This window comes from Leptodactylus fuscus, chromosome 1 (assembly GCF_031893055.1).
Source record: "Leptodactylus fuscus isolate aLepFus1 chromosome 1, aLepFus1.hap2, whole genome shotgun sequence".
In the NCBI taxonomy this organism is placed as follows: Eukaryota; Metazoa; Chordata; class Amphibia; order Anura; family Leptodactylidae; genus Leptodactylus; species Leptodactylus fuscus.
In genome coordinates this window covers 279,272,496-279,298,242 of record NC_134265.1, presented here as the reverse complement: position 1 = coordinate 279,298,242, position 25,747 = coordinate 279,272,496, and the positions used below count along the sequence as shown (strand labels likewise).

The 25,747-nt window shown below is 38.9% G+C and overlaps 1 protein-coding gene across 1 annotated transcript in view; it reads left to right on the top strand.

Annotated features, from left to right (window-relative positions):
- FREM3 (FRAS1 related extracellular matrix 3) overlaps positions 1–25,747 on the top strand; it is a 59,710-nt gene that overhangs the window by 20,088 nt on the left and 13,875 nt on the right. Inside the window, exons 3-19 of the mRNA XM_075265544.1 lie at positions 3,820–3,966; positions 6,342–6,572; positions 7,467–7,592; positions 8,053–8,304; positions 13,200–13,349; positions 13,669–13,878; positions 14,666–14,863; positions 15,859–16,023; positions 16,477–16,659; positions 18,760–18,890; positions 19,184–19,342; positions 20,449–20,752; positions 21,133–21,264; positions 22,254–22,585; positions 23,730–23,922; positions 24,270–24,374; positions 24,622–24,749. Coding sequence (XP_075121645.1) covers positions 3,820–3,966; positions 6,342–6,572; positions 7,467–7,592; positions 8,053–8,304; positions 13,200–13,349; positions 13,669–13,878; positions 14,666–14,863; positions 15,859–16,023; positions 16,477–16,659; positions 18,760–18,890; positions 19,184–19,342; positions 20,449–20,752; positions 21,133–21,264; positions 22,254–22,585; positions 23,730–23,922; positions 24,270–24,374; positions 24,622–24,749 — 3,146 coding nt within the window. The remainder of the gene's footprint in view (positions 1–3,819; positions 3,967–6,341; positions 6,573–7,466; positions 7,593–8,052; positions 8,305–13,199; positions 13,350–13,668; positions 13,879–14,665; positions 14,864–15,858; positions 16,024–16,476; positions 16,660–18,759; positions 18,891–19,183; positions 19,343–20,448; positions 20,753–21,132; positions 21,265–22,253; positions 22,586–23,729; positions 23,923–24,269; positions 24,375–24,621; positions 24,750–25,747) is intronic.

Below are 25,747 nucleotides of genomic sequence, written 5' to 3'. Positions count from 1 at the left end.
GCCGATTCCAGTGCTGTGGCCAGCTGCACTAAGTTATGTGGTTGAGCATCCACGGTGCGAACAACCCGATCGAGGTGGTCCCACAGATTTTCGATTGGGTTCAAGTCAGGGGAATTTGCTGACCAAGGGAGTATGGTAAACTCATCCTGGTGCTCCTAGAACCATGCACGTACACTGCAAGCTTTATGACACATTGCATTGTCCTGCTGGTAGATGCCATCATCCTGACGAAAAACAATTCGTATGTAGGGGTGAACATGGTCCGCAAGGATAGATGAATACTTGTGCTGATCCATCATGCCTTCCACAATGATGAGTGCACCCAGATGGCTGATGACACGTGCCCTCTGCGATTGGTTATTTAAGGTTGATGTCAAAAGTAGGCGGTGGTCACATTAATATGACTGGACTGTGTAATAAAGAAAAGAACAAAATGAAGTATGGAAATAGTTTTAGACATAAAAGGTATATTGTCATTTTTTCAGCTGTAAAATAATAATAATATAATGTCAATCAAAAACTGTAAGGCTAAGGCCCCATGGGCTGGAAACGTAGCGCTAAAGCGCTGGGGGAACAACTGCAGCGTGAACGCATCACGGTTCTTCCCGCAGTGCTTTGAACAAAAAGCTCACTGAGTTTTCCTCTGCTGACTTTCTGTTACAATTATATCTATGGGAAAGCTGCAGGCGTTTCCGTTGATATAATTGACATGCTGCGATTTCCAAAACCATGCCGGTTTTGGATATCGGTGTCCACGCTGCGATTTATTCCGCAAAGTAAGCATGGGATTCGTATGAATCCCATCCACTTTGGAGGTACTGTAAAACGCCTCAGTGTTTCCAACCCATGGGGCCCTGGCCTAAAACTCTCAGTAACTAGATCCTGCTTTGTTTCTGAACATTGCAATGCATAACCTCAAACATGGTAATGACTTTAATATCTCATAAAACCAATACCAATACCATACTACACATCTAAACTAAATCCTTGAAAGGCTGCGATTCACAACACAACCACTTGGTGACTACACATATAACATATAATTTTGTGATCTAATATTGTCTTGAAAATCTAGATATCTTGTGACTGGACAAGTCCAGCCAAGAAGAAGAGTAAATCCACATCCATATACAATCATATCAGCACACAAACATTTCAATCATTAGTATTTAAGGTTCCTTTGTTGTGAATGATCAATAGTTTAGCTTGAATGGAAGAAAGACATTACATGCATTAAATGAATAGATGATTGATGTGAAAGGATATGATACAACCAAACAATCTATGTCAGGCTCCACTGCAGACTGCAGCTTATTCCAGGGGGTTCCAGTAGCAGGACACCCTGAATTATTCAAAGTATGTGATAATATAATAGGTCAGATAATATGGACAGAAAACTAAGGTTTTGCTTTATCTACACAGAAAAAAACTTTATTGTGTTTCATTAAAGGGGATCTATCACCAAGTACAGAATGCCAAATTACATCATTAAATTTCCCCTGTGCCCATGAACAATTTGGCATTTTTTTCCTTTAATTCATCCATCCATTGAAAAGATATGGCCACTGGAAAGTCATACGTTAGTAAGCGCTTACTCACCAAGTGGATGGTAACCTTTAACCTTCTCTGAAATAAATAACTTGGTGACAGGTCGTCTTTAAGCATGTAAGACTGAGAGCAGGAATGGAGAGACATATGTATACATACTAATATTTTCTGCTATATAACTCACCATCGTTGCCACTACCTTAACCAAAGCAAAAATGTCATATATCAAAGTAATTATTGTGAAAGGGAATTACGTTCCCATCACTCCAATTAATCCATTAGACTGCAAACTCATTAGTATTTCAGACTGATTCCAACCCCCCATGTAGTCGAAGGAAAATTAAGAAGATTATTTCAGTGCCGGCCACCCAGCCATAATTAGGCATGCATACAATTAGTAGTGAAGTGTCATTGTGAGTCTGCTGTTCCAAGGTGAAGGTATAAGCTTCTGCCAGCCATTGGGAAAAAACTAAAATGATAACTCCCATGTGAATTCTACAGCAGATTTTCTCACAACCTCTTTTATATAATAGTACAATGATGGTGTCACGTCAGTGACACTCATAAATTGCCTATTCCAGATTCTTTGCCAAACAAAGCAATTTTGTCATTCAGGATTTCAGGACAGACAACCATAGCTTTCCCAGAATCTATAATATCTGATATCCAGATGGATATGATACTCTAAATAGTCTGATAGTAGAGGGAGCTCATTGTCTAGTGTTTAGTTTCAGTAGTTGAAGGGATAATGTGGTGATATACGGTAAGTATCCTTGTTTTTTAGTTAAATATTTTGGAATGTTTTGGTTAAATGACACCAACATGTTAGTGCAACAAATTTGTTAATTATTGCACCTCATATTATAAATTATTTCCTACATAATGAGTTCTTTATTATTTACGAATAATAATTGGCGTAAAGGGATCATATATGTTGCAACATTGATACAGCTATTAACATTGCACTACATCTCTCTATGGTAAGTAGAAGTAAGTTCACATGGGGCAAAGATTCTGTCTGTGGTTTTAGTGCTGTATCTAAAAGTAGATTTATCTATTACTGCACCTATGGTAGTAAGTGCCCAAGGTTGATGCCCTGCCAGCCACTTCCTCTGCTATACCCATGCAGCATGACATCTTTTCAGTTGCCAGGTCTGTAAGAACAAATCACAGGGTCCTTTAAGTTAGACGTTTTATAGCTTATTTTTTGATACTACTTGAAAGCTATATAAATTTACCATTATATATTCAAAAGAAATATACAGATGGAAATCAAATATCTAAAATGTTACATTGTGGTCATATACATGATATGTGCCACCTTACCTGCCCCACCTTATCTTAAAAGTACCCAATAGAACATTTCATATTAATAAAGGGTCAAGATTCAGCATTTTGACTGACGTTGTATTTGTAAGTCCAACCATGAGTAGTGAGTCACTCAGAACTGAAGAGCATTCAGCACCCCTATTAACTGTAACATCTTAGTGGAGTATCTCTCATTAATCTTATGTTGTATACCTGTCAACTACTCTAAGACATCATCTAAACCTGCAAGACCATGCTTGCTGCTTGTTTAATTTAGCATTGTGCTGAAATCTGGTATAACAACAAGAACTGAAAAGCATATTGGGTTGTGACATTGCATCTCATACTAACAACACTTGGAAAGATCCTGCTTTCAGTGCCATTAATACAACACAATACAACACTCAAGAGGTAAGCTATCATCAGTCAGCTCTAACATGGGTGGCCTCTGCTGACGTGGTCTGTAGACTTACTATAGACTCAGGGAGAGTGATGGAAGGAAACAAGTCGTCTTTACAGGTTGTTTCATTTATAAATAGTTCTGCTTTACTCAAGGAGGAATCCCAGATATGTGTGCTGGCACTATCATAATACCGTATGTATTTATATATAACATATTTCAGCTGGGAGATATTACTCTATAGGATAACTTGGTTACAGGACATTTTTAATTAATGAATACTACCTAAAAACATTCTTAGGCATATTAGAAATACAGAATCGCAAAAATAGCCAAAATAGCAAAGATTGAGCTGCAGATATTTCCTTTCCACTATGGAAAGCTATGGAAACCTCAGATATCTGTTTCTGAATAATAATAATTAAGATTATTTTATCAATGGTAATGTTTTCTAATCTAACTTTAATCCTCACATTTAATATCTTTTTCAACTGCTTTTCTCTAAACTATTAATGTTCTGTTTACGATTGTTTCTCATTTGTTATTATTTCCTCTCATTTTAGGGGGTAATAAAATAAGTAGTCAGCTATTCCGTCTTAACTGGGCCTGGATTTCATTGGAGAGAAATCAATATACTATAGATGAAGATGCCAAGTTCTTAGAAGTGAGCCTGAAGCGTAGGGGATATCTTGGTGAAACTTCATTTGTCAGTAAGTATCTACACGAATCTGACTTCACATGCTGAACCGTGTGTTTCAGAAGTCTTCAAGAAAAAATGGCTTTGTGACCTATATTAACCTTTTCCCTGATTCTCTTCTGATACATGATGATCGCCTTGCTTTAGGCCAAATACATGTGATTCTACTAAAAACAAAGAAAGTTCACTTGTGTCCTAATGAAAAGCCATCAATAGCATATTTCTAGACAATTATCTAGTCATTCATATATGTTTCACACTAAAAATAATTGTCTAATTTCTATTTATAGTAGTTCACTGTAATCTATTATGTTTATTTTCCTGAATATTAGACTTCTGCATTTATATAGACACCGCACTTGTGGTTACCTAAGTATTACATTCTCTCCACATTGCCAAAATTAAACTTTTACAAGCTTTTCAGGACTTGTAAAGAGTGACTAAAGCGTTATATAATCTCCAATGTCTGACTCCTAGTCTTACACTTAACTCTTCCAGACGATTCTTAGTAACTCAATACTGCTGGAATCTTACTAAATCATTTACAACATATTCACCTAGTCACTATGAAGACTGAGGGCATAGGTCTGGAGAAGAGTAACTAATAATAATGTAAGGTTATTTTAGGAGACAAAACAATACTCTGTCCTCCTATGTCATTCTGTATTTGGATATTTTCAAGTACTCATTTAGCCACTTCAAGTAGATCTGTCCCCTAAGTGTACAACTCTAGAAATCCACTATCTTTTTAGTCCTAACACCACAAAAAATAATTGTGTTATTTTAGTTTAAAAAAAAGTTCAAGGGGTTTTTAACTATACTCAACTTTATAGACAAAAAGTAACAATTTTTCCAAAAATAAATAAAAATTTTAATGCGATTTAAAGATTTTCTCTATACATCTTAGAGGTGACCATTAGAGATGAGCGAGTAGTACTCGATCGAGTAGGTATTCGATTGAATACTACAGTATTCGAAATACTCGTACTCGATCGAGTACCACTCGCTATTCGAATGTAAAAGTTCGATGCAGAACCAGCATTGATTGGCCGAATGCTATACAGTCGGCCAATCAACGCTGGTTCTTCTCCTACCTTTAGAAGTCTTCTCTGTGCAGCTTCCCCGCGGCGTCTTCCGGCTCTGAATTCACTCTGCCAGGCATCGGGCCTGGGCAGAGCCGACTGCGCATGTCCGCTTGTAGTGCAGGCATGCGCAGTCGGCTCTGCCAGGCCCGATGCCTGGCAGAGTGAATTCAGAGCCGGAAGTTGCCGCGGGGACGCTGCACGGAGAAGACTTCTCGGAGGATCCAGTCCGACCCTCACTCGTGGACTTGGTAAGTATAATTTGATCGAATGTTGCCTACCCCTGAAACGAGCATTTTCCCCCCATAGACTATAATAGGGTTCGATATTCGATTCGAGTAGTCAAATATTGAGGAGCTACTCGAAACGAATATCGAACCTCAAGCATTTTACTGTTCGCTCATCTCTCGTGACCATAATTTGTCTTGACCAGTTTGCAGCATATACCAGCATGAATGAAGCAACTTTCTAGGTCTAGGAATTGCTAGCCATGATTTCCTTATTGTGGGCAGGTTATAAGGCAGGGACACTACATGAATAAAAAGATAACTGAGCCACAATAAGGAAATCATGCCTAGATCTCTGAGCGTTGACAATTCCTGCATTCCTGGTCATATTCATTGGAAACCTATCAAGACAAAAGACTGTCACCACTAAGATGGTTTGGGAAAATCTTTAAAAGGAGAACATTCCCCTTGTGTTTCTCCAGCTTTGTTAGCAGTAATTGATGGATTATTGTGTTTGCACATACACAGCCTTCAGACGTCAATCATTTCATCACATTATGCATATGATATGTCATGACTTAGTCATTATGGAGGTCTGTCTACCAGGTCTCCACCCTATCCTTAGGATGAGGGGGTTACAACACTAGCTAAATACTACTCTCAGGGCTCTCAGCTTTCAATGATGAGAAACCCCCTTTAAATATAAGCATGAACAAGTCACTACTTGTAGTCTGAGGCCTACTGAGGGTAAGAAAATGTTGCTACACCATAAAGTGAAATGAAACTAAAAATCAGCATGGCTTTCTACTATAGGTAACATGATTTTCAGTTCCCCTGAATTTTCAACATCAATAGTCCAGAATTTTTCATCAATACTCCATTGAAATACTACCATTATTACGATACCAGGACAATGATGCACTACAAATGCATTACATTTGGGACATCTTGTCTAAATCCCCCTTAAGCTTGCTATACGTGTCTCCTGGTCTTCTGGTCAGGCCACCCAGAATATTCTTGTATTTCCTTCATTGTGTCTTTGAAGCTCTTCACTGCTTGTGTTTATTTGCCTCACTCAGGCATTAGTACAAAGGATGGAGCAGCAATTACAGATAAAGACTTTAAAGGGAAAACACAGAAGCAAGTCCAGTTTAATCCAGGTCAGACGACAGCTACATGGAAAGTCAGGATAATAGCCGACGACGAATATGAAGAATCCGAGACTTTCCAGATAATACTATCTGAACCCGTCATGGCCGCACTAGAGTTCCCCAATGAGGCAACTGTTGAGATTGTAGATCCTGGTGATGGTATGTATGCGAATATAAATATGGATATTGGAAAAGAAAATTGGGAAGATTTATTACGCAAAATGTCCCAAAATTCTGACATAATTTACACTGTCCAAAAAATTGTCTAGCGTGCTGCGCGCCACATGTATTAAGTGTTTTAGACATTTGTATGTCTTGTACGAGCATGGCCCTGCTTGCACCCAATAAATGGACACAACTCCTAGTAGCTATGGCTAGTACATTGTTAAGTACATTATACTTCTTGAAAGGCAAAATGGATATTCTGTGGGGTACATATGATCATCCTTTACACAGACAAGCAGGAGCATTTGTATAGCCTGGAGCTTATTTTGCAGACTGAAACCTATACAGGCTGAGTCAAATGTCTTGACCATCCAAAGATATTTTAGGTGCTAATACAAATTAATCTCAAATCGATGTAAATAGATGAATTCAACCAGGTTGGTTGGTTATCTGGTAAAATCTAACAACAATCATTGTAGCCCACTAAATAAGAGCTATCATTTAGAAATAAGTCTGTCATGTTTGTAGTTTTTGTCCTATGGTTGTTAGTCCTAGAATGATCTTTCTGTGAAAAAACTTTCCCAGAATGATCATTCTTCCTTTGTGCTGCAGCATTGAGCATGTATGACCAATGTGATTGACTGTGGATGGGGGATAACTTTTTGTTTTGTGCGAAAACCCCATTAAACATTTCAAGTTAAAAATATCTTAGATATAAACGAGTGGTCCTGATATTGGACATATGTGTGACATTCATTGACACTTTGTTCAAAAGTACAGGAATAAGTAATTTAATACATAGAAAGACCACATATTTCAGTATTATAGTATTGTAAGTTCAGGATGACAGGTGTATTACAGTATTAAACATTCTTTGCTTTTTCCCAGAATCTATGGTATACATTCCACAGTCAGAGTATAAAATTGAAGAAGACATTGGGGAACTACTCATCCCTGTTAGACGGTCTGGAGATGTCAGTCAAGAATTTATGGTAGTCTGTTCAACACACCAAGGTAAGTTAGAAAATCTGAAAATTTGTCTCAAGCTTACCATGTATTACCAAGTATATACAGATAAAAAAAAACAACCTCTCAGGTAATATGTAAAATGTATCTATAGTGTACATGTTAAACTATATAAAGATATGTACAACTAACTAGAAATATCAGTGGTCACCAAGGAATTAATCAATTTTCTTGAATCTTTAGAATCCAACTGGTGACTGAACTTTTCCATAGCTGGGTTTAGGTTTGTTCCCTCCCCATTCTCAGTGAGAGATCTGAACCTACATGGTGTCGCCTTATCAGATACATTCCAGTTTAAGTAATCAAAGGTCACATCACCTTTCTTTCCTAAAAGGGGTGGGGGGAGAGTAAGTAACAGACGCTCTTGTCCACCTGTAACCTTTTAGGTACACACTATCATTTTGTTTCTTTAGTTGATGCTAAGCTGCTCACTTTTTCTTCCATATAGGCACAGCTACAGGGACTGTCCCATCCTCCGTCTTGTCTTATTCTGATTACATCACTCGTTCAGATGACCATACCAGCATTATTCGGTTTGACAAAGATGAAACAGAGAAATATTGTCGCATTATCATTATTGATGACTCACTGTATGAAGAAGATGAGGTCTTCAATGTTACTCTTAGCATGCCAATGGGTGGACGAGTAGGAAATGAATTCTCCAGCGCTAAAGTGGTTATTTTGGCAGATACAGATGATGGTAAGAGACAACTGGAAGCCTAATATAAAAGGAACATATATAAAATAAATGTATATAAAGCAGGTAGTGTAATGGACATTTATTCAACTTGTATAACACAAAAATAACCACAACTTGCACAAAAAGGCCATTATCTATTACAAGGGCTGATATTGTAATATTAAGGGGTTCATCTTATAGAATCATCCCAAGAATAAAAATAAGAAAGACCTAAATCTGCTAAATGCTACTTTTTGTCTATTCACAGACACAATTTTATGTAACTTTGGTAAAAAAAAAAAAAAAAGTGAGAAATGCTCACATCCAATATGGACACTTCTAACAGATTCAACTTTTTATTTTATGTTGATTCCAATAATATACGGCATTGTATATTCCCACTATCCCTGGATGATAATATCAAGAGGCTTTAGACACTCAAATTATTATATTTCATATAATTAAATGAAACCGCAATACTTGTCCTCTAATCCTAAGTGGTAGGTTGGAAAACCAAAGTACCCCACTGTATACTGATAAATGATACATCTTAGTTTTATACCAGGTAGAATTATTTTCCATTTAATGTTACCTTTCCTTTTTGCTGGTCCCGTCCACCTATGTGTGGCACAAAATAAACAGTTTTTCAAGATAGCATGATTTTGCAATACAAAGTGATACTAATAAATACAAAGTGATACTAATAAATATACTAAAAAATATACGGTACAAATAATGTAAATAATGGCAAATTAAAAAAACTGCAATATTAAGGGTCTTTTTAATAAATAACCCTTTAACTGGCTTTCTTTGTAGGTAAGGATAGTCCACTGGACTCCTAAACCCAAATGATTAAAAGACAAGTTGCACTGAATCTTTTCCCACAAATATCTATATCAATATGCTCAGCTTCTCCTGTTCTGTAACATGATGTTCACAGAGTTGTTTTTTCACTTTGACAAGTTCCCTCTAAAATGAGACATAATCTTATATGAGTGCTTCCTATCTCATAATTGTGCTTTCTGTGCTTTTAGAATATTAATTTTGGTCACATTATCAAATTTTATGTAAATCATAATTTTAAGTGGATAAAACCTAGAAAATATCCCATCCATACTTGATTTAGTTCATACGGAGGCTATGGGTGAATAATTCTCTCCAAACTACATGGCGGGAGAAGCAGACTAGTGCCATTGTTCCACTATTGTATATTTTGGCTATCTACAACCTAGTCTTTTTTCTATCCTTTAAATCGGCTCAAGAAGCACCTGGGCATGGGAACATGATCTCATGAATTGTTGCTCTAATCATAAATTTCCTGCTCATGCTGTATCCTATGCACACAATCAATGTAGAAAGACTTAAAGGGCAGGGGAAAAAGAAAAGGTTTACTTCCCTTGTAGGCACACAACAAAGGTAAGCTTTCTTAGGCTGCTTTCACAGGCTCCTTTGAGGATTAGTGTAAATGGCCCCCTTTTTTTTTTTTAGAAACAACAAGGTAAAATGAGAACTTGGGTAGATGGCTGATATGACTTAGGCAGACGGATTAATAAGTGGGAAAGGGGTATTAGCATCATGACTATATAAATAGTATTTGGAATTGTGGTAGATATCTAACAGAAAATCAATAAATAATCAAAAAAATAAAGATTCGTTTATTGGAATGAATGGGTTTTTAAACTGACCGCCGGCAAGCCGCCCCCAAGCAGTTTTTCCTGGCTTTTCAGCAAAATCATAAAGGACAGACAGTGGCACAAGTGTGAACGCCAGCTTAGAAAGGCAACAGATTACTACAGGGAAAAAGTGGAAGAGTTGGCAATAGTAAAGAAAATATAGTTCCCAGAGGTATAGTCAGGAAAGTAGCAGATGACCCAGGTGATATATGGGGCTAGACAGGCACCAACAGACTAGGCTGACTTGACCTAGGAGAAGTATAGTCAAACTAAAACTATTGCCTATATATTGGCCATATCACAATATGAAACTTTCTGGTTTGGATATACAGGGTATCCGGAAAGTAAGTGCACAAAATGAAAGGGTGGACTTTAGCTGGTATATGAAGCGTTTTTATTAATGAGCATGTGACCGGAAATGCACCGTGGCCGCACTGCAGGTAGACTGACACAGTGCATTTCTGCTGGATGATTTGCCGATGTTGCTCGAAGACGTGCCTTTGAACATGAGGGCAAGGATGTGGCTCCAGCAGGATGGAGTACCTCCCCATTTTGGCCGCATCGTCCGTGAACACATCAACAACCGATGGCCGAATCGGTGGATCGGATGTGGCAGACCTGTGCTGTGGCCCCTTCGCTCGCTGGATTTGACCCCCATTGATTTTTTCTTGTGGAAACATGTCAAGTCCGATGTGTACGTGACGCCTGTGCCTACCCGTGAAGAGCTCATGAACCACATCCAGACTGCGTTCGTCGCATTGAGGCCATGCAAGGAGTCTGTGAATGGTTGCGTCAATCCATCTCCCGGCGTTGCACTGCTTGCATCGACCCAGGCGCCAGCAAGTTGAGCAATTCTTGTAAATAAGTAATAGTGATTAAACTGATTTCCCATTAAAGCGCTTTCTCTTCTTCGTTTCTCCTTTCACATGGCGCAGCGAGGGACAGGAAACTGACATCTCGGTCTACCTGTAGCACCACAACGGTGCATATCCGGTCATGTGTTCATTATTAAAAAACACTTCATATCCCAGTTAAAGTCTACCCTTTCATTTTCTGTTCTTACTTCCAGACACCCTGTATGTAAAAATTAATTACATACATAATATAATACAGGGTTATATATTATAGTGATAGACCTACTATAGATTTATCATCATCCCATTAGTGGCCTTTATTACAGCTATGGACTAATTTATATTATTATTATTATTATTATTATTATTATTAATAATAATAATAATATACAGTATGTGAGACATGTTTGGTTTCCCGTAGATTTTTGTATCTAGACTAGGGGTTATCATGTACATGTAAACTAAAGCTAGCTTTAGTCATTTCAAACCTTTTACCATGGGGAAATACCTAGATATGCTTTCCTCTTTCTGGGGAAACCCGACAGCTATCCCACCATTAATGTACAGGTGACAGCTGATATTTTGCATAAAACCCCTATGCATGGCTCCAGTATACCCTGCTAGGGAAATGCATCCTATAATATTACTCTCCATTTATTAACAAAAACTGTTCAATGAAAGTATTTGCACCTTATTCCAGGCTCTGTCACTGTAACTAGCATTACACATCACAGAGTACAATATTTTGAGGCAAAACTACATTACATTTCCAGCAGAGAGTTTAATGTACGGTACTTTATCAAACCAAAAAGCCAGAAGACTATGGGAAGTCATCTGAGCTCTATTTATGTGGTGCTAGTAACCTAAAAGCATGAAGTGGAAATTGCTTAAAAAGCATCACCTTTATTATCTGTACAAACTAAGCCTTGTACCATGACACAATCCTTTTATCCTTTGAAGGTGTTTCGATAAGTACCAGTCAGAGTGCTGGGAGAAAGACCAGGGCTAAGTGAGCATTATGCTATTAGATATGTGTTGGCAGGATGAAGAAAGGGGAAAAGGACGCATGGCTACTAATTGGTAGAATACAATTTCCTTGTCTTTGTGCCTGAGAACTATGGTTGGATAGTTTAACTACTTGATTGCTGGAGAGTACTGTAACGCTTGACAGAGTAAATGTATCTTGAATCTCATTTACATTTACAGGTTTAGCCTTAAATGTCATTAACATGCAATGCCAATCTGCTTTAGTGGAACGCTGTGTGCACAGTTGAACTCTATGTGATGCCCTATGGTACCTCTCTTTGAAACATTGCATCTAGGGATCGCAGTACTTCCATAGTATTCCACATAGAGCATGTTATAAGGTTGGTTTCTTACAGATTCTGTATGAAGAAACTCTGGGGAACATAGTAGAGTAGTGTATGGTCCCACCGCAGACTATACAGATTCTGTGCAGTTAAAGTACACGGACCCGATAGACTATAATGGGGTCCGTGGCTTGCCGCGCACTGCCCACATGAATCTTTCGACGCCATTATAGTCTATGGGGTCCGTGTGCTTGAACTGCACAGCGCTTGCAGTTGCATTGGTATTCCGTTTGGGGGCGCCCCCATGCGGACTCCCCCGGACGGAATCCAAACGCTAATCTGAACCAGGGGTAACAGTGAAGAAGCCTTGTCGCCTCTGGAGATTAAACCTTTTTTCTCCAGTGCGGATCACATAGCAGTAGTCCCAAAGCCTGAGACTTGACATCCAAAAGATGGGAAGGACAATTTGCCCCCTTCTGATATTTGTCAGGTGCATTTTGAGCCCTATTGTAAAACTGATTTAAAACAGACGTGTACTTCTTGTCTTTCCTAAGCAGGTATTACAATTGAATTAATGCTAGCCATACATATATTCATGTTGGCCAAACTTCCCAATGTCAGAAGGACTTGTTTACTGATATTCCCTGATGTTCAGGGAGTAAAGATTCTGTGTTATCCATACAGAGAAGACATGCACACTCAGCCGTTGGCATAACATGAAGCACTTATGCTCCAGTACAAAGTATGTAATGGGGCCCCACATACCATGTACCTGGTGTCGCCATGCATCCTGAGGCACCAGGACCAGGTACTGATTTCTACCTCTGCACCCCCTATAGCTATACTCTTGCACTCAGCTGAACCAAGTGTGTATATGTGGGGGATATCAAGAAGACTAGCTGTCAGTCAAATAAGCAACAGATGTCTAAGGTGTACAGCCGTAGTTTATCACAACATGATGCTACATGTATAAACTACAATATGTCTTACTAGACATTAAATTACAATTCATATATTTATAGTGAATAAAAAAGACATATTCTAAACAAGTAACAATAAATTCTCCATCTTGTCCTTAGAGCCAGCCTTCTACTTTGCTGACACTGATTATCTTGTTGATGAAAGTGCTGGATATGTGGAAGTCCGAGTGTGGAGAACTGGAACAGATCTCTCCAAAGCAGCGACAGTCACTGTACGCTCCAGGAAAACAGAGCTACTGCCGGCCGATGGTGAGCACAATAAGACATGTCTTGTCTGAAAAGCAGGTTACTAATGTAAATCTTATTATCAGCACCACATCTGAGCAGGGGCATCTGGTTATAAAGTGTGGTGGTAGACTACAGACTACATCATGCTAAGGTATATAGTATTCTGTATGGTGCAAAAATCTCATGGTCGGCTGTAAAGAAGCTACAGGGATTTGTTTTTGTTTTTTTAACTTTTTATGAAAACCAGTTCCACCACATTATGATATAAAATGTTCTAAAGGCAAAATTGAGAAAAGGGGTGATTTTTGTTGTACTAAACCATGTTTCCTTTACCATATAGCTGGAATAGATTATGTTGGCATTAGTAGAAATCTTGACTTTGCCCCTGGTGTGAACATGCAAAGTTTTCGAGTGACCATCCTTGATGACTTGGGCCAACCTGCTTTGGAGGGTCTTGAAAAGTTCGAACTAGTACTTCGTATGCCAGTAAATGCTGTACTTGGGGAGCCAAGCAAAACCACCGTCACAATTAATGACACCATCTCTGACTGTAAGTAGTCTGTTCCATATAGAGTTGAAAACAGTACATTACATATGATGCATATTAATAGTACACAATAACTATGTGATTATAGTCAAATTAGAATTGTAGAATTGACCTCCTCTACCTAAAGCCCATTCCTCTATGAACCTGAATTTTTATGCATCTTGAATATACTGCATTTGTTGATGTGTTTATTCTTTAAGGGAGTCTGCCACCATCAAACTTGCATCAAAACCAGTTAGAAGCTGATGTAGGGGCTGCTAGTGGCATATATACCATTTTGTGTCAAAGTGCACTCTCTGTCACAGCACCCGTCTGTGGCTACCACCCGATACCACCTCCCGGCATCAAGATTGACAGGTCCTGATGTTCGATGACCATAAATGAAAACAAGTGGTCCGGCAGATGTGCTCCGGCTTCTCGTGTATAGAACGGCTCATTTGCATCAATTGTATTTAACACAAAAAAAAGTTATTTTGAATATGCCACTGACAGTCCCTACAACAGTATGCAATGTATGTGGTTTAGAAGGGAATTTGTAGTGGAGACTTCCTTTTTTAAGTACACAGCACTTAGTACTTGTCAATACTTATCAATATGATGAAATAACAGAGCTCATAACTATTTCACATAACTAGTAATCTAGTGCTACAATACAGTTATAATACATCATCAAAACATTGGCCATGTGACTGCCGTTAGAAAGACATGTGTGAATGTAGACCTAATCGGCATTATCTGCTCCCTCTGTCACTGTAATTCTAGTGAATTTGTAACATTGTATTGCTTTCAGTACCCAAGGTGCAGTTCAAGGAGCCAGTATACATTGTGAACGAGAAGGATAAGCAAGTATCATCTATCTTATACCGGAGTGGTGATGTCAGCCATAAATCTTCAGTACGATGCTATACCCGCCAGGGCTCTGCACAGGTTACATTGGACTATGAAGAAAGGCCAAATACTGATGACTCTTTAGTAGTATTTCTCCCAGGTACTGCACCGAGCATTTCTAAGAGGATCTTTTCAGAAACATACTATATTTAAAGGGGTATTCCTATCTCCAGGATAGTATGTAAACTTGTAGCCTAGGTTACAGATCACTATCTAATTATTTAGCTGCGGCGGTCAATTGACTCTTTCCTTGCTGTTCCTGACCACCACTAGTCTCTTCTCTTCACTGTAAAATAAGTTCACTTAGTTGCTGAACCCAGATAAGGGCTAGAACAGTGTCTGTCAGAGCCTGTGTGTCTCTGTAAGTAAATATCAAGCACACTGTAGCATGCTGCTGTCCTGAGCTGTACGTAGGCTAAGCCCGACCACCAGCTTGTCAAGGAAACCAGGAAGTAGAGGGGAGAGGAGACAAAAGAGAAGCTGAAATGCTGAGATGGGATAACCCAGTTAAGGATCCATTTAATGCATCTGTTGTGTGTCTAGCTAAAACGGATACAAATATGCACCTGTTTTTGGTTTTGATCAGGGCCATGAATACAGGTATGCAGAGATGGGTAAACCTCACAAGAATCATTCTGACAAATATTCATGACGTTTGCACCCCCTCCCTGAACTCAATAACTTTATACCATTAATATTATACTATTTTACTCTGGGATCCCTTCAGACCCCAGCCCTCTTCTAGGCATCTGGTGGGTCCCTGGCATACTCCTCTGGCTTCTCCTGGCCCCTTGATGACATGACCCCCCCCCCAAACACAGGCTTCAGTGGTCACAAGGGACACGTTAACATCCCAACACTGGGTCAAAGTGACAAAGTATATCTGCTGAGAACCAGTCACAGGCCTCAGTGCTGACCCAGGGGCACATGGCAACATTAGAGTTTATGTGTCCACTTACATATAGGCGTGTTTAGAAACAAAACAGTTATACAAATGTATCTGTAAGATGGAGGGCATTAGCATTATGTGAATGCAGACTTAGTTGTCTAAAGCAGTTAAACTATTCAACATGATAAAATGGCATACATCCTCAGGTGAGATTGAGAAGCCATGTACAGTGACATTAATGGATGATACAATCTATGAAGAGGAAGAAGAATTCAGACTAGTTCTTGGCACGCCAAAAAGTGACTCACAATTCGGAGCTGCAATTGGAGATCAAAAAGAAACACTGATGAAGATAAAGGATCTGGAAGACAGTGAGTTACTTATTTCCTATGCACTGACAGATATGGTTTGCCTGTAACATGCCTTATAGTTATAATAGCTTTCTTAATATTGCATTTGAAGCACCCAAGAAAGCAAACAATTCTACAATAATCAAATTGAATTATAGAAATTAATGACCCAAATTATTAATAAAATCAAGATGGATATATGTAGGTACATATATATATTTAGCATACATGAAAACAAGAGTCATTCCTTCTATTCCATTTTGTTTGTAAGTGTACTTTTATTTGCTGCACTTTGGCTGGTGCTGTTGTTTGTCATCATTTATCATCATTTCCCAGAACACATTCTTTAAGAGAAAAAGTGTCAAAGCCTTGGTAAAATTGTATAAGTTCTTTTCACGTGTTACATGGCTTATTAATTGATATTCCTTCATCGGACACAATTGATATTCACTCATTGGGTATATGTTTTCACAGAGCCCATTATTCGGTTTTCGGAAGTGAAATATAGTGTTAAAGAGCCTCAGGAAGTAGGAGAAATTGCTATTGTGAAGATTCCCATACTACGTGTTGGTGACAGTTCAAAAGTGTCGATTGTCAGAGTTCACACAAAGGATGGGTCAGCCACTTCTGGTGAAGATTACAACCCATTATCTGAAGGTAAGATTAAGATTCATATGATGATACTTCTGTATTTATATTATTGCTATAGCTGTTATTGTAATATATTCAGTTAAAGGGGTCTTCCAACACCGATCAGCTGATCTATCTGTTACATAATGCTGTGAATGGGGCTGGAAGCGGTACAGCAGGGCCACAGAGTTACTGCAGCTCTACGCCTACTACAGGAAAAGGAAATGAGCTGCTTTCAGCCCTGTTAACAGCAGTAGCTTCCAGAGTCCATAGGCAGCCGGGTCAGCTGATTACTTTAAGGTCCACCAGGAGTCAATAGGTCACCAGATCCTGATGGACTGTCCTATGGATAGGTCATCAGTATACAAAATGCACCTTGAAGACCCTTTGCAATAAAATGTTAGGGTTTGTTTGTAACTTCAACACTGTGTGTCATTTCTTAAGTGTTTCAGAATGTTCACACAGAAGGCTGACAATCTAAACCTAGCTACAAATGCCACTCTTAAATTTATTATATGGCATATAGTTCAAGGATGAACGTAGCTGTTCCATGTAGTTCAGATAGCCTGTAATAGAGTATGCATTACAGAAACATAGAGAAACAAAAGTGACAGCCCACATGTGTATCACTTAAAGAGGACATTTTACCAATTCCACCAACACCAGTTCTTACCATCATTTCATAGGCACCACTCCACTATTAGCACAGCTAGATTTTTTTCTCTATCCCCATGTACCAGTAAAGTTAGTTTTGGTGCTTATATGCTAACTAGACTCTCTAATATCAAGTGGGTGGTATCACACAGGAGCAGGCAAGTGGGCATGACACAAAGCTCCAAACAAGGGTGGACAATGTCAGAACTGAGAATCACACCCCTTGTCTGACACCGCCCACCTGACACTCATGAGCATAAATATGTATATTAATCTCCAAAACTAACTGCATTGATTGCTTGGAAACAGTGGGGGCTAGAGAAAAAATTCCAACTTAACAGCATTTATTAAATGATGCAAAGAGCTATTACAGCGAATGTTGGGTATTTAAACATGGCGGCCACTCAGTGCAATGTATTAGGGTCCATTCACCCGGAGTAAACACGCGCTCATTTTGGCACAATACACGTGTAAAGAATACATGTGTAAAAATAAGACTCCCATTGACTTCAATGACATTTTTTACACGTAAAAAGAAGTTTAAAAGAATATATATATAAAAAAAAGAAAATAATATAGAGAGAACTAAAAATCCTAATCGCCCTTTTCTCGCAATGCTGGGCAAAGTCAATACCAAAATTACCACAATGTGGTGATAAACAATCAATAAGATAGTTGGTGCAGTTATCAGGATCTCAAGTTTACAGTAGTTCAGCATTCATGACTGGTTACTTAAAGGGGTATTCCCATCTACATCATTATTTTTAAATTCGTAGATAATTAAAAGTTAAACATTTTTTCAAATAGAAGTAATTAAAAATTCTGCAGAGTTTTAAAGATTTTCTCTAACTTTTAGTGGTGACAGTCTGTTATCTTGATCAGTTGCCAGAGGATACGACCACCAATGCAGAAACTTTCTAAGGTCAGAAAATCAGCCATGATTTCCTTATTGTGGCCGGGATATCTTCTGATACATGTAGTATCCCTGCCTGATAACCCAGCTACAATAAGAAAATCATAGCTGGGTTCCTGACAAGTCCCAGACCATAGAAAGTTTCAACATTAGGGGTTGTATGCATGGCAACTGATCAAGATAAAAGACTGTCACCACTAAGAAAGTTAGAGAAAATCTTTAAAACTCTGCAGAATTTTTAATTACTTATATTTGCAAAAATGTTTAACTTTTAATTATCTACAAATATAGATATGATTATGTACATGGGAATACCCCTTTAAGGATCCATTCCCTGCAGTCCAGTTAATAAAGAGTTATCCTTAGCGCAGGTCATCAATATACGGTCACCCTCCTCCCCATCAATCACCGCCATACATATGCACTGAGCATGCCGTGCTATATCACTTAGCTCCTGTTTACTTGAAGTTATCACATTAAATTATTAATTGCATAATTCTAGATGCCTTTTTTGATGATTAGCTTACTAGATTTCCATTGATATATGTTTCCTTTCATAGATGTTGAGTTTAAAGAGGGAGACACCGAGCATTTTGTTGAATTGGAAATATTATATGATGGCCAAAGAGAAATGCGGGAAGCTTTCACAGTTCATTTGAAGCCAGATGATAACATGGTAGCTGAAACCCAGGTAAGAATCTTTCTATAGCAAAAGTAGAATATTGGAAAAGAGAAGACTATTCCTCTCAGAGGGGATAGTAGTTGTGACCCCCTTGTGATTCTGAGAACAGAGTCCTTTTTTCTGGTATTCGTTTTCAGAATTGGTTGTCATACTCTATAAACATATGTTCTAGGTCATTATATCCAGGTTCTAATAGTGGGTGACCTGATGATCCTCCATAGGTTGGTAGCAATGATATCTTATAAATACATGTATCAGGGTCCGCCATTACCAGTCACGTGATACATATTTTATCTTTTCAGATGAACAAAGCTATTGTGTACATTGAGGAAATGGATAGTGTTGCTGATGTGACTTTTCCAGCTGTACCCCAGGTTGTTTCTCTCCTAATATATGATGATACTTCTAAAGCAAAAGAAAGTTCTAAACCACCAACTGGTTACCCTGTAATATGCGTGACAGTAAGTAATCTATTAGTCTACCATTTTACAGACATATATTGTACATATTATATCTGAAATAAATCTGTTCATGTATTAGATGACCACTTTATTATGCCAAAGTGTAGGATGCACACCACTTGCAATGTTGAATGTGGAAATAGAGTCCCAACCAGTACAATATAGTAGGAAAAGGATTTTACACTCCAAATTACGTAAATAAATAATTGTGCGTTTTAGTCATCACACGTGATTGTGATCATGTATCAATCTTTAGACTATTGATCATGTAGCCAGAAAATTTGTACAGATGTGTGGCGCAATAGTACTCAGCATTGATGGTGCTGTAAAGGAAAGCTATAGCGAAATGCAGCTAAAAAAAACTACAGAAAAACACAGTGGAAGTGCTGCGTTTTTCACTAAATGTGGAATTCTTCTCAAGGAGACCTGCCATCTCTGTAGACTGGGGTAGGGAACCTTCGGCTCTCCAGCTGCTGTGAAACTACAACTCCCATCAAGCTCCATTCAATTCCATGGGAGTTCCAAGAACAGCAGAGCAAGTATGCATGCTGGGAGTTGTAGTTTTGCAACAGCTGGAGAACCGTACGTTCCCTACCCCTGCTGTAGACCTTTCTGTTTCAGTAAATTCTAGAGAATTTATCTTATAATGCTATGTTGCATTGCTCCTCGATTATTCCGCCTAGAAATGTATAAATTAATTGACAACTGTGCTATCACTGTCCGTACACAGTCTGGCCAACATTGTTATTTCATAAAGAATTAACATATTTAGTAAAACAGACATGTCCATTAAGAACTGACAGGACCTCTTTAAGCTACTGGGTGAACTGTGATACCCATTGTGTTTGGACTAAGTTCCGATTGCTCTGCCCCAAGATACAATGTTACTTTAAATGGTATGTTCATGTTTGGACATAATCGTATAAATTTACTTAATCTATATAATAAAGGTAAGTTACATTGCATTACTAAAATGGTTCTCAAAGCGTGAACATATAATATATAATTCTTCAATAATGTGAACTATTCGTAATACAATATGGATTTATTATCACATTTATATATTATATTATATATTATATTAATTATATTGTCTTGTTTCCTAGGCATGCAATCCAAAATATTCAGAGTATGACAAAACAGGCTCAATTTGCAGTGCTGAGAATATTAATGACACCCTTACTCAGTATCGTTGGCTGGTCAGTGCCCCTAGCGGTAGTGATGGGGTAACCAGTCCTATGCGAGAAGTGGATTCTAATACATTTTTCACTGACACCAAGTCAATCACTCTAGACTCCATCTATTTCCATGCTGGTTCCAGGGTTCAGTGTGCTGCAAGGGCAGTCAATGCTAATGGTGATCCTGGTCTAGAACTGATGAGCCCCATAGTCACTGTCAGCAGAGAAGAAGGTAAGCACTTAAATAATATGCTATGTATAGCATCATTATAGTACAGTACTATACAGATCATAAGGTTACATCTTATAGACGACAAAAAAGTGAGAGAGAACACTGACTATAGAGGACAGAGGTATTTTTACCTCCTCTTCCTTTTCTATTCTTACATATATTGAGAAGTGTGTAAACATTACAAGACTTTATTGACTGATCATTTGATCGAAATACCAGAGATACATTTGCATGTAGTAATCATTACAGAGATTCAGTTAGAAGTTATATCTACATGAGCAATGATTCTGAGCAACACAATTTCACTCCAATTCCCATGTGAGCACATACAGTATTTTATACATTCCCCTCAAGGATTGATATATTTATTCTTGTTAAAGGTCTTTGTCAGCCACGCGTTCCAGGAACAGTAGGTGCTGAACCCTTTTCTGCGAGGATTAGGTATACTGGCCCTGAAGATCCGGACCATGCTAACCTGATAAAGCTGACTGTAACAATGCCACATATGGATGGTATGATTTCTGTTTTTACCAATTTATAATTATACTCTACCTAGATTGCTATACAATGAGATGTATGCAAAGTAGGATAATAGTATATTTGCTTTGTAGACATTGATATGGGATAATCGTCTGATCACTGGGGGTATGACTGCTGGGACCTCAAGCAATCACAAAAACAGGACTCCAAACATTTCCATGGCAACTTCCAGCAATCCCATAGAAGCGACTGACCACATTTCATTGACATGGGCCACTTATGGAACTTGCGGTCAGATCCCCAGATCAGATACTAGAGGGGGAAAATCCCTTTAAGTCCAGAACTTTTGAATCAGATATCGTTTCAAGGGGTTTTCTAGGATTTAAAAATGTGGTAATGCAGACAATATTATAAAATAACAAACCCAAAGCAATCTCAATACTAGATAAAAAAACAAAGATACCCGCAAAAACTCAAAGCACCAACTAAGTATCAATGTATAAATAACACAAAAAATTCTTTTGATTTTAAATCTAAATTTATTGTTACAAAAATGTTTTTAATTGTAAAAAATATTGGTATCAGGAAAACAAACACATAAAAACATTTAAAAGCACACAACAAGAGTGGAGGTCGCACTGGACTGAGCAGCTCCAGCAGGTGTATAATCTGCTAGTGGTGTAGGGGATGAAAACAGCCACAATAAATGTGTGTATAGAGAGGCCCAGTATTTTGTATATATAAATGTAATTAGGCTCCTATTGCCCACAATATCACAAGATCAGGGCACTTAATTGAAAAAATATATCTGTAGCATTGCAAAGATCATACCCATATCACGGGTATGATCTTTGCAATGCCGATCTAAAGTAATGCCGATGTGGTTATTGTAGCCAGTCACAGGTCTCACAGTTGTTCTGCTGTATATGTCACTATGCCATATACAACAGAAGAAGTCACTTTTTAAAAAAAAAAAAATTGTAAAATATTTTCTATACTTCATATGGTTCTGTTTTCACAGGTATGCTTCCTGTTGTATCAACTAGACATATGTCCAACTTTGAACTGACGCTTAGTCCCGATGGCACCCGCGTTGGCAACCATAAGTGTTCTAATCTTCTTGACTACAATGAAGTTCCTACCAAGTATGGTTTTATTACAGAGAAGACAAAAAATGATGAACTGATAGGTGAAACATCCCCATATCAGTACAGTGCTGCTCTGAGATCACCTAAGTCATTGCGCTTCTATCGGAACCTCAATTTGGAAGCTTGTCTCTGGGAATTCAATAGCTACTATGATATGTCTGAGCTCTTGACAGACTGCGGTGGTAATATAGGGACAGATGGCCAGGTGAGTGTATATGTGTAACAATAGTTCTGCTATCAGTATTATGGCTCAGGGGGTAGCATTGTCACTTCACAGTTGACAGTTTAAAATCAGTAAAATTTTAATAACTAGTAAAGGGATTGGCCAAAACCATTGGGATAATCTGCCTAGGATCCCTTTGTATTCAACAGAATGGAGACCCTCACACTCTTGTTTTATGTGATCATTGTTCTATATAAAGTTTTCTATTAACAGACAATATAATGATCAGGTCCTTAATAATGTGACTATTACTATGCAGCTATATTACCGTCCATTTCTATTATGCTCACATCTGCTACATTTTATATTATCTAGATAAAGCTAGCCCTCAGTGGCCACATAATATAACCACATGACTTATTTGTCCATAACTTTGGTCCTCCTCTGTTCCTATAACAAATTTTCCAATTTAAAGGGACTCTATCAGCAAAATCATGCTGATAGAGCGCCACATATGCGTGAATAGCCTTTAAAAAGCCATTCAGGCACCGCTAATGTTATATTAAACTACCCCCCCCCCCCCCGTTTTAAAATAAATCCCTAAAAAAGAATATGATCTACTTACGCATCGTGCACGATGGGCGGGCATTCAGGGTTCGCCGTCTTCTTCATCCACGCCTCCACTTCCTCCGATGTCCTCCGGTCCCCTCCTCCGGCGCTCGCGAACTGACACTGATAAAAAAAAAATGGCCTGGGCGCCTGTGCAGTAGCCGTAGTAGAAGCTGCATGCTACTGCGCATGCGCCCAGGCCATTTTTTCTATCATTGTCAGTTCGCGAGCGCCGGAGGAGGACGGGACCGGAGGACATCGAAGGAAAAAGAGGCATGGATGAAGAAGAAGACACACCCTGAATGCCCACCCATCGTGCACGATGCGTAAGTAGATCATATTCTTTTTTAGGGTTTTATTTTAAAACGGGGGGGTTGTTTAATATAACATTTACGGTGCCTGAATAGCCTTTTTAAAGGCTATTCACGCATATGTGGGGCTCTATCAGCATGATTTTGCTGATAGAGCCCCTTTAATTATTCTGTGTATTCACAGTAAAGAGGTTTGTACAATGTACCATTTGCCTGTAACAGTCCTCTTTTGTATGGTTAGATTTACTGTCATGTTGTTTTTACAGGTATTGAACTTAGTACAGTCATATGTCAGCCTACGGGTTCCTCTCTACGTCTCCTATGTCTTCCATTCGCCAGTAGCAGTTGGTGGTTGGCAGCACTTTGACCTGCAGTCTGAGCTGAAGCTGACATTTGTATATGACACCGCCATCTTGTGGAATGAAGGAATAGGCAGCCCGCCAGAGTCCGAACTACAAGGTAAGTGGCAAGATTAAATAGATTCAATGGACATGTGCCTTTAAAATGGGTTCACTGGTATATTTTGCTGGTAGTTATAACCAACTTTACTTTAACAAATACTTTATTTTGATAGATACTTAAGGTGGCTGTAGACATTAGGTATTTTGTTGGCCAATGCTACCAGTGTCTGCAATGGTTTGCCAACACTTTAATGGTATTTGATCTATAACATTATTAGATTGTCAACAGACACAACCAAAATTGTTATGACCTACCAACAAAGACGACTATCATTGCAGTAAGTAGTTCATACTGCATATACTATGTGACACACATCTAAAGTAATAATACCATGTTTATTTCAGGATCTCTCTACCCAACCAGCATGCGCCTCAGTGACGAGGGTCGCTTAGTAGTCAATTTTAAGACTGAAATTCGCTTCCGAGGACAGTTTGTCATGTCTCATCCAGGTAATATGTAAATCTAAACCAAGCACTTGTATTATTACTTCCTAAAATGCTACAAATAGTCATATCAGCAGTATAGTTGTGGCGGAAGGGAAGGCAAAATAAACTGTAACTTGTCCATAACATAAAGAAAATTCTAGTTATATATCTACGTCTGAAAAATAACTTAGGATGAACAAAGTCTTTGTGAATACTTATTGCAGCTGATGTTTACTTACTTTCTACTCTATTTGTCCTTGTCTTGCTTCAGGTACATCTCTGACATCTATGGTCATGTCCGCTGACCACCCTGAGCTCACCTTTACCTTGAACATTCTTCGCAGTGAGCCCAGTTTCCGGCAGCCTGTGCAGCAGTGGAACTTTGTCTCAGACTTTGCTGTAGGTATTGGGACAAAAGATAACGCAAACTATAGGGGCCACATGGTGGCTCAGTGGTTAGCACTGCAGCCTTGCAGCACTGGAGTCCTGGTGTTCAAATCCCACCAAGGGCATAAAACCATCTGCAAGGAGTTTGTATGTTCTCCCCGTGTTTGCATGGATTTCCATCCCATATTCCAAAAAGACATACTGATAGGAAAAAAAATGTACATTGTGAGCTCTATGTGGGGCTCACAATCTACATTTTAAAAAATAAAATAACGCAAACCGTTATCTTTTTGTATTCGTTTGCTTGTAACAGACTGTCCACCACACAGTATTATATTCTCCACAGTACCACAGTAGCCCCCCACAGTATTATATGCTCTACAGTAGGCCCCACACACAGTATTATACGCTCCATAGTAGCCCCCCACAGGATTATATGTTCCACAGAGGCACCCACACACAGTATTATATGTTCCTCAGTACGCCCACACACAGTATTATATGCTACTCAGTACGCTCTCCCAGTATTATATGCTCCTCCTTACCCCCACACACACAGTATTATATGCTCCTCAGTACGCTCTTCAGTATGACTGACTGACTGACACACACAGACTCACACACACTCTTATACTTACTCATGAAGAGCCGCTGGCGTCCACCTCCTTTTGACTGCGGGCGCTGATGACTCACGACGCGCCTGCGTCGGGGCAGAGGTCAAACTCTGTAGTCAGTGTAGGCCGCAGTTGCGCGATCTGCAGCCTACACTGACAGCTTTCAGCTGTATCTGCTTTTGCACAAACAACTGAAGGCAGCGATTGCTCATCAACGGGGAATCCTGTACCGGATTCCCTGTTAGTGAGCGATCCGGGCGACCGCACGCATGCCAGCATAGAGGGCTCTGTGTGCCCTCTCTGGCATGTGATCCATAAGTTCACCATAATTCACATAGTCCAACCCTTCTCCCCTTCCTCCAGTGTAATCTATACAGGGCCGCCGATAGGGCAGTA